General features: G+C 34.3%; 1 protein-coding gene across 1 annotated transcript in view; it reads right to left on the reverse strand.

The window, feature by feature from the left end:
- Positions 1-2,975: 2,975 nt before the first annotated feature.
- Positions 2,976-15,698, reverse strand: part of LOC145242198 (uncharacterized) — a 35,257-nt gene continuing 22,534 nt past the window's right edge. Inside the window, exon 2 of the mRNA XM_080105194.1 lies at positions 2,976-5,437. Within this exon, the coding sequence (XP_079961320.1) occupies positions 3,192-4,499 (1,308 nt within the window). The 5' untranslated portion in view covers positions 4,500-5,437 and the 3' untranslated portion in view covers positions 2,976-3,191. The remainder of the gene's footprint in view (positions 5,438-15,698) is intronic.

Consider the following 15,698-nt stretch of genomic DNA (forward strand, 5'->3'; position numbering starts at 1 on the left):
ATAACGTTTAAAAGTTTAATAGATAAAGAGACACTAATAAAACTGTGAAAGAAAAAGAAAACGTTAAAAGAAAAGGGAAACATTAAGTTATGTAAAGAGTGATGGAACGTTAAATCTTTTGAACAGGCTAATAAAAAAAAAAAATTTTTTTTTAAAAATGTCAACATAAAGATGGCAGTCTTGTCTTACACTGATATAAAAGATAGATTCCAAGACATTAAGATGGAATGAAGAATGAGCAGTGCTAAGAATTTGAAAACAATTGTCAGTGTAGACGACAAATGCACAATTAGGATTAGACTTGCAACTTTGGATAAATCAAGCATCCTCATAAAATGATTAAGCTTTTTTTTTTTTCAAAAATATTTCTTCAGTTTCCTCCTGTTCTGGTGCAGCAGGAGTTAGCTTCCTTTGAAGCAGCAAGTTTCTGGGAAATATCAAATTCACACGCAAGTCCCCAGTCGTATGTACACCTCGATCTGAGGAGATGTTGGATTTTGCAGAAAAATGTCACCGTACTTCAGCCATACACCATCTGTAATCAAATTGTCACCAATCTGGTATTGACAGGCTTAAAATCTGGCTTAATTTATCTAATGAGAACTGATGGGTGTGAGTGTGTGTGTCGGAGGGCTATAATAAAAAGTTTTGAAATTAGCCATGACAATGTTTCCAGATGAAGGAAGAACATTTAAAAAAACGTTTTTTCCTCAACATTTCAATTCTCACAATCTAATTTTTTTCAATCATTTAAATATAATTGCAGAGATGCTAATAGCTAGCTATGCATCCCTGATATAGGATATAAAAATCTTAAAGGACAGTAAAATCTTGTCCATACATCCATTTCTTCAGAAAAACATTGCAATGCACAAAAAAAAAAAAAAAAAAAAAAAAACTCTAAGAGATGTACGTTCTTATTTCAATGCCTTACCATTTCAAGTTGAGAACAGTCGACCCAAACTACCTATTTTCTTTGTAACTAAACAATTTCTTAGCTGTACATACAACTGCTATGAACAAGGATTCTCAGCTCAAAACCTAATTCTCACCGTCATAACAGGCTGTCATCGGAACATCAAGAGCAGCATTTTAGAATCCACGTTTTTTTTTTTTTTTGGAATGTACATTTGTGATTTCTGGTCCCCATGATCCGTTTCGAGGTGTTTGTGTGGGTGGAGTTCACATTTGATAATAGAATAAGAAATATTTTATTAGATGTTACAATTTCACCCAACCTTCATCGGAAATCCTGACAAACTTCCGGGGGACACATTAAAATCAAATCTGTGGATCCCTGGATTCGCCAAATAAGCTTTCAACATAACTGATCACATCAACTTATTCAGGTTACTATTCTCAACTTTGATGTTATTCTCACGTTTCAGCAGATATAACCTCCGACCATCTCCAAGCACATCTCGTCAAACTCCGGAATTTATATGAAATTTCAAACAGAACCCTTTATTTAATTCACAGGGCCAGCTTGCTCTCATTCCTTCAGCCATGACCAGGTAGAAATAATTCATAATTGTATTGTCTGTTAATTGCCCTAAAATGTTAGAATGGCCTGAAAATTATGGATTAACTGATCTAAAGAAGTCTATAGGAGCAACTTGCACACCACATTAAAAATCGTTTTTATTTGGGGGGTGGGGGTGATAACAAAGGGTGTTGATCTACAAATTTTTTTTGTTTTCATACTGAAAGCATCAACTGATATTTTCACTTTATAATTTAATTAAAAGCAGCTTCTTGAGGTAAAAAGAATATTCAAATATTTTTTTGTGTGAAATAAAATATAAAAACAAAATTATAAAAGAGAGGTGAAGATCTTAGGTATGTATGTGGGAGGAGACCATCAAAGTTTGATAAAGCAAACGGCCTTTCCTTCCCTGTACTGTTACTGTGAATTGTTTTATAAATAATTATATATATATATATATATAAGTAGTAGAAATGGTAATTAATAAAAACCTGAAGAAAGTGCTCAATACTGTTGTAGAGCAAATATGCGTTTTATTTTTTATGTTTTTTCTGTCAGTTACATTTTTGTTTCAGCTACAGGTGTAGCTGAAACAAAAATGTAACTGAACAGAAAAAAAAAAAACTAATAAAAAATAAACACACACACACACATATATATATGTGAGAGAAATAATAGCAAAAAGCTAGGGAAAAAAATTCAGCAGAAATCAATTTAAATTACAAAAGGAAAACAGTTTTAAATAGAATCTGCTTTTTCTGAATTACAAAGAAATCATAACTCATCCCTGCAATTTGTAACTCTTATCCGTTGCACAATAAGTCTGCAGATAATTCTAGTATGAATGTTAATAGCCTTAAACAGTGTTTTTAAGATGTGTTCTTACTAATTATGTTTGAAAAAAGGAAAACTGTAAATTGCTTGAGAAAATTTTTGAATGAGGAACATTCAATTTTCAGATTTCCTTATGTTGCATTAATATCATGTGTGTGTGTGAATACACCCTCTTCCTGTTCGAGACTCTTGAAGATTAGAGATTACATTGGCCAAAATATTGTGAGAATAGCATGTACAATGAGAACAGTAATTTGAATAATCCAATAGAAATGATCAATATTCATCTCTGAAATTCTGAAATCAATCTTTTACCAAGTTTTGCCACTCTTCCTTGCAACCCTTTCAATATTAATACTTTTCGTTTAATAAAAAAGTAGTAATTTCTCGAGAGAGAATTGTTTTAAAATTATGAACCCTGAAAATCTAAAATCTATGAATTAGAGGTTTGGTATCAGTTTTTCTCTCATTAAGTTTGGAAATTAGGACTTGTCCAAAGTTTTTTTTGGGGTGGAGGTGGGTGGGGTGGAAGGAGCCTACAATATATATTCAAACGTATATACATGTATATTTATAGATGAATGTAATTATGTGTTTGTATACATATTAGATATAACTTCAAGGTTGGTTTTTGTATGATAGCAAAACCAATATATAAACATTGGAGCCATTGGTTTATTTTCAGTTTTATGACAAATCTGTTGGAAAAAAAGATATTCCGCTATGGAATCTGAAATCAATTGTCAGAAATTAATCAGATAATTGTGTTGCTTCACATTTTTAACTTCCTGCAAGAAAAAGAAAAATCTGAGCAAGGTTTTTTTTTTTTTTTTTTTTTTTTAACTGAAGGCGAAGCGTTTTCTTCTGTATCCTAATTTTCCTCTTCCGTATCCTGATTTTCCTCTTCCGTATCCTGATTTTCCTCTTCCGTATCCTGATTCATCTCTTCCATCTCCAGCTTCTCCTTTTTAATCACCAAGGGTTTTACCTTTCGCACGGTGTTCTTTGTATCCTCGGTTTTCTTGGTTTCCTCTGTCATCTCCTCATCATCATCATCATCATTGTTGTCCTCCTCTTCTGTGCTCTCTTCGGCGTGTATCAATTCGTGCTTCTTACGATTGGCGTCGTGGGCAAATTCCAAGCCGCAGATTTCACACGGATAGGGCTTTTCACCGCTGTGTGTTTGCATGTGTGTTTTGAGGACGGAGCTTGTGGAAAATTTCATATCGCAAAGTTCACACTGGAAAGGCCTTTCACCCGAGTGTGTACGCATATGCGTCTTGAGGTTCGTGCTGTTTGAAAACTTGGCATCGCATATGGTACAGTCGAATGGTTTTTCCCCGGTGTGCACTCTGACGTGGATCTCAAGATGATGACTCCGTGAGAACTTGGCGCCGCATATATCGCATGTGAATGGCTTTTCCCCCGTATGTATTTGCATGTGCCGCAGAAGATGTGCATTCTGTGAGAAATCGGCATCACAAACTGCACAGTGGAATGGCTTCGTACCGCTGTGCGTGGTCAGATGGCGCTTGAGGTGCTCATTGCGTGCGAAAGTTGAGCCACAAACCTCACAAGTGAAGGGCCTTATCCCAGCGTGGACTCTCAGGTGGGTTCGCAGCGTGCTGCGGTAGGAGAACTTTGAGTCGCAGAGGTGACATGGAAACTGTTTGCCTCCCGTGTGGGTGCGAAGGTGCTTCTCCAGCAGAAACTTGTCTGGAAATTTCAGTCCGCAAAGTTTGCACAAGAAATTGTTCTGCTTCATGTGTGTCTGCGCATGTTTTTTCAGCTGTGATTTATGGGCAAATTTTTCTCCGCACGTCTCGCATGGAAAGTTCTTGTCATTTGCGTGCGTCCGCAGATGTTCCATAAGCTGTGAATTATCAGAGAAGAGCAGTTTGCAAATTTCACAGTGAAACGGTTTATCGCTCGTGTGTATGCTTTTGTGATATTCTAGGTTAGAATTATCTGAGAAACTTCTTTTGCACATCGGACAGTAGAAGTATTTTTCACTTGCACGTTTCTGTGCAGGGCGTTTGATATTCATGTTTGCAAGTGTGTTCGCAGCCATTGTTGTAGTAGCATTTGCAGGAGCACTTGTAGTGGTTTCAGGGACAGTTACTGAAGAATTAGGGGTTGCATCTTCGTTCTCTATTTTTATTGTGGCTGTAGTTGCCATAGTTAAAAAAAAAAAAAAAATGAAAAAAAAAATGCAATTACTATCAAACGTATAAAGTTCTTGGGTTTTTTGTTTTTTTTTGTTTTTGATTGTTTAAAAGCGACACAATTCTCAATATACTGCTTACATGGATTTCATTCCACTCACAGAAAGAAAAAGTTTATATATTGCAAAATTTAGGGTTTTTTTTTTTTTAGAAGAAAAATGCAAAATCAAATCACTTAAAAGTTTTAAGAAATTTCCCAGCTAATTTCTAATGCAGAAAAAAAAAAAAAAAAAAATAGTTTCACATAAAATATGTAAATTCCTTAAATCCTATAAGAAAAGTGACATTAAAAAAAAAAATCTTTAAAAATATCAGTAAAACACTAGATGTAATATATCAATACTGTGACCAAGATTGAATAGATGGTATGTATCCAATTTTTTTAAATGCTTGCAATTCAATTGTGAATGCAAAAAGAACAGATTTTGTTTTTGCAATGTTGATCAGATAATTGACTTAATAGTATTTTAGCATCATGGAGTTCTTCATACTAAAAATAAAAAAATTAAAAAGAAACCTTGTATCTTTAAAATAAAACACCGGTTTGACAAGGGATTAATATGCTTTTTTTTTTCACGTGTTCTGCTCATCAATTCAGGTTGTAATTAAACCCTTGATGCTACAGCATTGGTTAGACAATTGACTACTGTGTCTAACTGTTTACATAATAGCCTTAACTCTGCAGTTGTCGATACTGGCTTTTAAATTTTGTCATTCAGGTCTTTGTGTCAAAGCATTAGACAACACTGCAATATTCGGTCGATGATGGGTAAAGAGCCTCCTTTACACACGTGTTCTATTCAAGGTGCTGAATTGAAATCGTTGGATGCTTTAAAACTGGAACCTTTGTTAAAAGTGGTAGTTAATCCAGATTAGAGCTGTTTTGATCAATCTAAAAAGAAAAAGAAAAATATGAAAAAAGTTGTGCAGAGATACAGAGAACAGGCAAATAAGTTAAAATAGTTTAATGTAAAGCTGATGAGAGTTAATCACTAATCTTTACATGAATCTTAAAACAGATGACTTAGGAGGTTAAAAACAAATATCTTGTGATATTACACTTTTCTTTACTCATAATAGACGAGAAATCCATCAGAATGTGGCAATTTGGTAATTTTAGTTCCAATCTAGAGTACCTCAGTGGTGAATGCTCTGACGAACTGCAATCACTTGTGCCCCCACGTGAGCACCCTCGACAAACCCGACAGGCTGCTAAATCCCACCCCCACACTGTAGAGATCCCTAGATGTAAAAGATCTTTTTACTCCAATAGTTTCTTCCCCAGAACCGCTAGACTCTGGAATTCCATTCCAGGTCCCTGCTTCCCCAACAGTACTGAAGTACAGAAGTTAAAGTGTACCGTGAACCGACATCTTGCTGCCCAAATCCCTACATAGTACCCCAGTAGTTGTTGCCCCTGATAGTAACCCCCTACACCAAAGTGGCAATTTGCCTTGTTTGGGGTGAAAATGTAATAAATAAAAAAAAATAAAAAAAAAAAAAATAAAAAAATTTTTTTTTTTGGGGGGGGTCTTTACGTTAAAACTGACCTTGCTGGGAAACAAGTAAGCAGGGAGTTCCAATTGAGGTATGGAATTGGAAATTTACCCCCCCCCCCACTTCCAAAGAAACACACACATACACACACACTCTCTGGATTAATGGGCATAAAAATGACTCAAGATATACACCATAGTGTAATCAATCGTTCTGGTTGAACATTCAAGTTGCATTCCCATCAAAATTTTAGAATGCATCTTTAACAAACATAAAATATTTTATGTCAGAGCTGACGAAAATTATTTTTTATAGGACCCAAGGACTATTTTTTTTAAGGAATTTTAAAAATAGAAGTAAAGTTTTCCTATTCATGCAATAAGCTTATTTTAACAGATATCGGTGCTTCTATATTATGAAAAAATATTGCAGTGAAACAAATGGTACCTACATCTTTTGGTCAAGATCAAAGTGTAGTATCTGTTCTTCAGATGCTGAACTTCCATTTCTTGTTCTCTTTCGATGAAGGAGCACTCCTTCACAACTGAGACAATTTTTTTATTTTCGTACCTTTTCTCCACGTTAAAAAACGACCCTGGTGTCTAACTCTGTCCCGTGGGGAGGCATTGTAAATAGGTACATAATTGTCAAGTCTCAAATAGAAACATATCCAAAAATTACGAAAAACAATAAAGTAGGAAAATTATGAAGTAAAATTTTTGAAATAGCTGTATTACACAGATGCTTACTAAAAAAGAGATAAGTTGACAGGGGAGATAATTAAGTAATGTTGCTTACATCAACGTGATGAATGCAAGTGAAAATGTTAGATAAATTTTATTCTCATCTACACTTTATCAAAAACTTTTTCATTAATTATTTTTCTACCTCATCGTTTTCTGTAAGTTTTGAATATGACAATTACGTAGGAACCATTTGTTTTGCTAGAAATTACATTTTTTTTTTTTTTTTTTTTTTTGTTATAAATATAGAAGCACCCAGATATCACAGGTTATGAATTTTCAAATAAGATCCAAATGGAAAACACTGGTAGTGATCTTGACCTACCAGATAGTCCGGTATAAATGTCTATTTCTAAAATGTTGAGTATGTGTTTATGTTTATATATTTTTTATATATACATTTCACATTTTAATTGGCCATTATGAATTTTGGATCACAGATTTTACCCGTCCTGGAGTGGTCCTTCTCACCAATACTTTAAAAAAAAAAAAAAAAAAAAAGGTCGAAACAGATGAATTGTCCAATCTTACATTCACAACACCCATTCATATGTCTAATAAGAGAATAGTGTGAAAACAACCAAAACCGATGACGTGCTACTGATAAGTAATAAAACATAAGTGAAATATAAAGCTTGATAAGAAAATTAAGTGTTCATGTGAGAGGAAGACTGGAAGTCGTTCTTTGATGAAACAAAAGTTTCTCTTACCCATTATTTGAAGTCCACAAAGCAAAATTAAAAATTTTTAATTTCCAAAGAGTACTATCATACGAGAAAAAAAAAAGGCAAGAAAGAAAAAAGAAAAGCAAAATAAAATCCAATCAAATAGCAATGAAAAAAAATAAGATAGGGCTACAGTGCTTTGGAGGAAATTTTTTTTTTTTTTTAATCTAAAAAACATTTATAACAGATCTATGCAAGTGAAGAGGGACCATAATCATTAGACAAACACAGGAGACAACGTTGCAAAAATGGACACCATAAGAGAAAAAGGGAGAGACAAGAACTTCTAACAAACCTTTCCTTATTGAAAACCGTTATGTAACTCAGTCTTTTTTATCAATAGAAGAATGGAGAGAGATGAAACTGGAATGACAAAATTTCAAGAGTTTGATACTTATTTCTGTGGTAATGTTGTAACGTAGATGTTACATCGCAAGTGGACAAACAAATAAAACAGAAATAAAAATCTAGAAATAAAAATCTAGAAATAATAATCTAGAAATAATAATCTAGAAATAATAATCTAGAAATAATAATCTAGAAATAATAATCTAGAAATAATAATCTAGAAATAATAATCTAGAAATAATAATCTAGAAATAATAATCTAGAAATAATAATCTAGAAATAATAATCTAGAAATAATAATCTAGAAATAATAATCTAGAAATAATAATCTAGAAATAATAATCTAGAAATAATAATCTAGAAATAATAATCTAGAAATAATAATCTAGAAATAATAATCTAGAAATAATAATCTAGAAATAATAATCTAGAAATAATAATCTAGAAATAATAATCTAGAAATAATAATCTAGAAATAATAATCTAGAAATAATAATCTAGAAATAAAAATCTAGAAATAAAAATCTAGAAATAATAATCTAGAAATAATAATCTAGAAATAAAAATCTAGAAATAAAAATCTAGAAATAAAAATCTAGAAATAAAAATCTAGAAATAATAATCTAGAAATAATAATCTAGAAATAATAATCTAGAAATAATAATCTAGAAATAAAAATCTAGGTCGGCATTTCTTTTTAACAAAAACACTTATTACCATTACTTTCGGCAACACTTGAAAAATTTCTTGTCACATGCCCATTTCAGCTTGGCCATGTCACTCCTTCCCATCGCACAGCAGGGCAATTCTTGCCCGACTTCACACATCCATTTCCTTCGGCTTAGTCTTTCATTCTCCCCGAGCACGTGTTGCATTTCTTTCTCCTTTTTCTCGTGCACACTTCCTAATTTGCTAACGCTAAATCTCGTTGTCGCATGCTGGCCATCCTTTGCTGCTGCTGATACATTCCACGTGCTCACACGTACACTATGTTACAGTGTGTTGTTGCAACAGTATTTACTCTAGTTAGGTTGAGCCAGCTTCCCCTATCCAGCACGAGATCCCAAACCATAACGACCAACACACAAGTCCACAGATGGCAAACTAATCACTATTTCATTTGTTACGTGCTAACTACCCTACATCAGTAGCGATTAAGATAGCTAGTGTGAATTTTGACAAGGGTCACATTTTTAGTGCAAGTTAGGATAACCTTAAACTGTAAACAGAATCATTCCCAACGACAGGTGACAAATTTGAAGCAGAGGTAAAACTCCATAGAGAGCACAGGACTTGAATGACGACAAATGACGGCACGTTTTTTAAGTGAGAGTCAGGAGTCTCTTTGTGAAATCATGTGAATGAGCCACGGCCAAATCATGTAGGAAACTTGTAATCTATCTGAATGTTACTTCGATGTCTGTTTGCGGCACTCATATACTAAGTTAGGAAGAAAGTAAAGATAACAGTTTCTCCTTAATTTATTCTCTCCAAATAAAACCTGGAAGAAAACTCAGCAAACATCTCCCTGTGTCTTTCCTGCATAAGAAGTTTTATTCACCTTAGTTAAAAAGACGAGACAATCGAGTCACAAGGTAATTATCCCTGGGATGGCTAACTGCATGTATAAACTATTGGAAATGTTGCAACACGAGACTTCAGCTTGAGATATTTATTGGAAAACAACAGTTGGGACAGTCAACTAGCAATAAAAAATAAAAAAAATGTGTGGGAGAGAGTAATGGGCAAAGACTTTAAACTTGTGCTGATCAACCACCTTCACAGGCTATGTCCAGTGTTGTCAACTGAGATTTTCAAAACTAGCTTTTTTTTTTTTTTTAACACACAGGAATCACCACTTATCAAGCCCCAGAGGCCATTCGAGGATAAAGATTAATGGGTATACATTAGTCAATGTGATATAGCGTTTTTAACATAGGTATTGGGATTTTTGTAAGTTGGATTATATAGAGGTACGGTTCATCAAGAACTTGTTTACATTGGACTTGAAAACAATCAGATTGTAGTCACCTGGGAAGCAGGCCAAAGGATGAGAGTTCCACAAGTGTGCAGTTCTAAGAAAGAAGCTCTGCTCATGGAATCTACGTTTATGTCCAGGCACAGATAAAGAGTGTGGGAAACTATTGGTGGTGCTTCTGGCTAGACAAGTGTTTTTCGTGAAAGTTTTTCGAGGGGGGGGGGGTAACCATAGATTGAAGCTCAGACGAGCACTTGCCATGGAAATAATAAAGCAGAGACAGGCTCACAACGTCTCTGTGGGAAAGAGGTTGCAGGGAAGAGAAAAGGGCATCCCCCACTAAGCTACGAAGTCTATTTTGAACACTGTCAAGGCAGGATAAACAGCTTCTAGCAGTTCCTGCCCAGATATGGCAACAGTACTCCATCATTGGCCGTACCTGGCTTTTTATATCGGTAGAGAATTGTATCAGAAGTGAGATATCTATTGTGGTAGAAGGACCCTATCATTTTCCCAGCGGACTTGGCAACAGATTTGATATACATGTTCCATTTCAGATCAGGAGTAAAGGTCAGACCCAGAAGCTTATCAAAACATGAAGCCTTTCCAAAACGAGAGCCAGTCATTTCAATTGATGCCTTTCCCCATTGTACTACGCGCTCAAGATCAGAGGAGAGAGAATCAGAGACTTTGGTTGTTTAGCTAGATTAGAATAAAACGCTAGATTTTAATTTTTCACATGTTCTACAAATACAAGTACAGTGGAACCTTTAGATATGAAGTACTTTAACGAAATTTCCAGCTGACACGCGATGGAAAAAATTTTGTCCTTGCATATATGAAAAATTACGAAAGATACAAGTGGCAGAAAGATTTTTTAGGCACCTAATTCTTATAAAAAAAAAAAAAAGGTTTATTCCATTAAAATTTTTTTTTTTTTTTTTTTTTTTTTTTTTTTTTTTTAAGTGATTTTCTGAAAATATTTAGGTTGATTTTTATCTGGAAAACATTTTTTCTTTGACTTATTTTTCGATACAAAACTTTTTAGACAAGAAAGTAAAGCCGGAACCAATTAATTTTGTATCTACAAGTTCTACTATAAACATAATATAGTATGTTCTATATATAGTTTTCTTTTATTTGAAAGTATTTTAATTGTTATTTGTATTTCATTTGAAATCACTGCTTGCTGTTGTGTTGCTGGAGAAAACTGCTGCCAATTCTCACATCTCGACAATTTTTCTTCAGGACCCGTGACAAGTTCTTTTCAACCTGTGTTTGTTCTGCCATCTTACATGATAGCAAGACACGGAATCCAACTTGTAACAGCTTCAGCAAACGAATGTGCCATGATTACGTAAATGCACAGAAGAAAACTAAAAGCCAATCTCTTCAGCGATGTTTTATTAAAAGCTTAGTGGGATGCCTAATATGCCCAGTGTTTCAGGTGGTTTTGCCACGTACAGTTGACCACAACTTACATCAACTCCATAACATACATGAATACTCCAGGCACGAGGATGTATAAAAAAAAAACAAGAAAAACTTAGCTGAATGCATACAACATAACTGCTTGCAACCCGATTAGTAGCAATACTATGAATTGGACCGCATGGAGAGTAGGCAGGAGACGTTGCCTGGTGTTTCTACCTTAAATACCAAAACCGGATGATATTAAAACAAGGGATGTAATTAATGAAGATGCTAATGAGGTAGCCATTTATTTACATGTTTTATCCGTTTTTTGTTTTTTTTGTAGTGATGACACGTCAAACTTGTCTCTTTCTCAGATTACCCCCCACCCCGCCGTTACTGCTTAATTAAAATAGATTTTTCAACGTTCATTTGTTTTATTTTTTTTTTTTAATAAAAAAAAAAAAAAAAAAAAAAAAAAAAAAAAACATTGCTAAATGGTAAAAGCCATTGACTATCAACTATACTAGATGTTCTATCCTTAGTTTGGAATGTGTTCGTTTAGTTGCACTGAAGAGCTGTAATACAACAAAACAATTACTGACTCACTTACTCACACACGCGTCTAAAAATCAATGTGAAAACAAATAATCTTAGAAAAAATAAAATATTTAAGATAAAAAATTGAGGGCTTCCTCAATGTGTGTGTGTGTGTATACACACAGACCCAACATTAGAGATTGAACAAAAATCAACAGATGTTCCACACTTCCATTGTTATTGAAATCCTTGAAATCGAACATTTTTAATCAAATTGATTGATTGCCTGCTCTAGTCGAGGACTCACTACGGTGCACCAGGAGGAACAGTGATTTAGTACTGGAGAGAACCTACTGTTGATTTTTATAAAATAATTTTGAATTAAAGTTTAAAATGCAAGTCGCATATCATGTTTCAATTAAGCTTTAAACAAATATTAATTTCGAACGCGTCCCGGTCTTCAAGTGACAGGCCCTTCTGCTTGGGCGATAAAACTTCTGAAATGCACTTGTGATGTTAGACTGTACACGTGTTAATTGATCAAAATTGAACTGTTTCTTCTTTAATTGGAATTTTTCAATTATCAATATTTATTGTAGACATTTCGATATAAATAAAATCTATCTAAGAAGACTCCCAAACAAAGTACATGCGTGAAATAAAGTAAAACAGCCCAGCTGTTTCCGAGTTCAAAGAGAACAAACCCAGACAAAATGCCATTATATATATATATATATATATACATACATATATGTGTGTGTTAGACATCGGTTCAGAGCTAACGAGGCAGATAGGGTTTCTGGGCTGAGTGAATATAAATTTTGACTAAAAACCTGAATCTTCTCCGTACCTCACTCAAAAAGTGTATTGTACGCTGTGCAAACTCAATTCCATTGTAAAAATAGTAATGCACAGATGCCTTTCAGTTTACATTTGTGTATTCTGTCCTTGATACATAAGACAAAACCTGAAAAATCTCTCAAGGGTGATCACATTCTAAGTAGAGTAGACAGCCACCATAGATATATCTATAAGAAAATTAACCAGCACTGTTCAATGTAAAAGCTCAATGAATGCTAACATTTAACAATAGAGCAAATATGAATAAACAATGATCAATTAAAGTCCGGTAAGTAAAAAGCACATTTCTTTATTATAGAACTAGCCTGGGTGCCTAGCATTGCCCAGGTGTTTGGAGGTATGTGTTGAGCAAAAAAAAAAAAAGAAAAAAAAAAGTGATAGTAGGTACGCAGGCTCGAACCTGTACCGCGAAGGAAGAAAATGAAAAAACCATAAGTGGCGAAGGCTAGTCAATCGAAAAGAGGGTATGACTCCAAAATATCGGTGAAAAAAAGTGACCCCTCCTTGTAGAAAAGTGCCCAGTTGAGGGTGAATAAATTAATGTTTTTAGCTAATTTGATATTTGGTCCGAAAGGTAGAGTTTCGAAACGATACCAATCTCGTAAAAATCCGTCATCTCTGTTGAAACTTTTAGGCAGACATACAAACATATATGCATTTAAACAGACAGGTGAGATTCATAGATGGAGGATAAAGACATTCTCCTTTTCTCCAAAGTCATTATTGGTCTACAAAATATACATTTAGTGGTGCTGATCTTAATATTTTTAAAGAAAAATAAATTCGCAACTCAAGATGTTGCCCAGAGGAAAGCTGCTATATTTTTTTATTATAACCTTGTCCGCATAACAAGAACACAGTCCCTATAATTGTCAAATATTTTAAGTATCTCAGTTCAACCTCTGTATAGATTACACTTATGCAGTCTTGTCACCTTCAGAGTAGATTATGGTTTCGACAAGAGATAAAGCACTTAAGACTATGATACATCCATGATGAACAAATCCCAGACCACACCATCCATGCAAGAAACACCACCACACTCTTCGAAGAAGATGACATTGCGGATTCAAACACATTCTTGGATGCCCTGAGGAAGAATTTGGTGGCTACACCACAGTCAGTTGGAGGAAACACGAAAACAAAGAATTGGTAACTGCACCATGCATTTTTGGCATTCACTGCTGGAACCAAAAATGGTTGAAATACAGAAAATTCAATCGCGAGTGGATTGGACCACCTTAATGTAGGGGAACTGAGTTGGAGCCAGCTCAACTCACTAACTGAATATCATAACTAGTTACAAAACGAGGAGACGATTATGGGAAACCAATTGGAGCCTGAAAGGATCTCAAGTAATATTTAGTTTATAAGTGCCAAGTAATACTGTTATTAACACAGCAAACATCCAAGAAAACTTACAAAACTATTAAACCTGAAAATGTCTTTTTTGGTTGGTTTGTTTTATGGCATATCAACCCTTTTCAGGTTAAATAATGCCAAATCCATTTATTTTGCTGAAAATTTTTTTATTAAATGTTTTTTTTCAAGTCGGTTTCTATTTAACTAACAGGTACTACCACTCTGGGTCAGAGTGGACCTGGGCGCAATGGCAATTAAGGGTAGCTCCATACTCCCCAAAGCCCACAAGCTAGGGCCTCACCATCGGATATAGTTTAAGGTCATATCCAGGACCAAAAATTTCTTTAACTCATTTTATAAATAGTCGACTTAAACATATCTTAGCATTCCAACAAACCTTTACACCAGGAGTAAACAATAGTATATATTCTGATACTACACGCCATCTTTTCTGTCCTCAGTGAAAAAGAAAGAATACTTATGCTATTTTAATTTTATTCAAATCCAGTATGTGTGTGTGGGGGGGGGGGAGGGGGGCTAGATTTTTACAATGTTAAAAACGACTGTTCCCAAGGAGACAGTTTTTTTTTTTTTTTAAACCAACCAAATGATTATAGCGTGTGCTGAAAAAAATAAAATTAAATTAATAAGTATCTGAGGTAAGTAAAGTAAATTTGTATGTCAAAATGATATGACTTTTTGACTGGTTTGATTTTGTTGTCACTGCCTCCTTCCTCAATAGGTACTTATAGGAGGGGGGGGGTCACATGGAGGTTACCAACATCCATAAATGAAAGTCAAACCATGAAAGAGTGGCTTTGAAGTTGTTACACTCATGTTCACTTCTCTTAAGACATCTTGAGATCTGAGGTTGCTACTTTAGAACGCTATGTCTACACAGACAAAAATGTCCTTTCATTTTGGATTAATAAAGGAAAATTTCCACAATATATGGAGGAGTGATGCCCCTGGTGACTTTCATTCCCACAAAATAAAATTCTTACCATGTAAAAATAATTTAAATATTGAAGTCCTTAGCAACTGAAGACGAAGATATTTTAATTTTATTACTTTTGTTCAAACCAAATGACACGTATAGTCATTGAAGTCTAATGGACTACTGTGATAGGGCAACCTGGGTGGAGAGTTGAGCAGCAAGATGTTTGCTCATAATCATTAAAATTTCTGCATGTTGATATTAGGAGAAACAGAGAGAAGAGAAGAAATTTCAGAAACAAGTAGTTCATAAAAAAAAAAAAAAAAAAAAAAAAAAAAACTATCCAAGTAGAAAATCTTTAAACATTTAGAGACATCTAAGGGGTATTTTACTGCTCATTGGATAAGTCTGAGGGTATTATCGTTAAGTAGGTACAAGATACTAAAGTTCATTGACCAGATTCAATGTAAGTCCTTGTAAAAGGAGTATTTAACAGATGTGATAACGACTAAATTTTGCCCAAACTATTTTTTCACACCCTGTCCAAGTGGGAGAAGCTAGCAATTGGTGCACCAGTCCATAGAAAACTGAACTATCCATCTAAAATCTGAACAAATCAAAAAGAATTTATAAAATAGACTGGTCAACATAGTTCTTTTAAGGTTTGTGTGGATTGGTCAAAAGGCCTAATCACTGCTCTCTTGGGAGTTATGTGAGCCAGCCTACATAAACCTACAGGCTTAGCACTT

This window comes from Euprymna scolopes, chromosome 21, assembly GCF_053919585.1.
Source record: "Euprymna scolopes isolate OS-2025 chromosome 21, ASM5391958v1, whole genome shotgun sequence".
NCBI lineage: Eukaryota > Metazoa > Mollusca > Cephalopoda > Sepiida > Sepiolidae > Euprymna > Euprymna scolopes.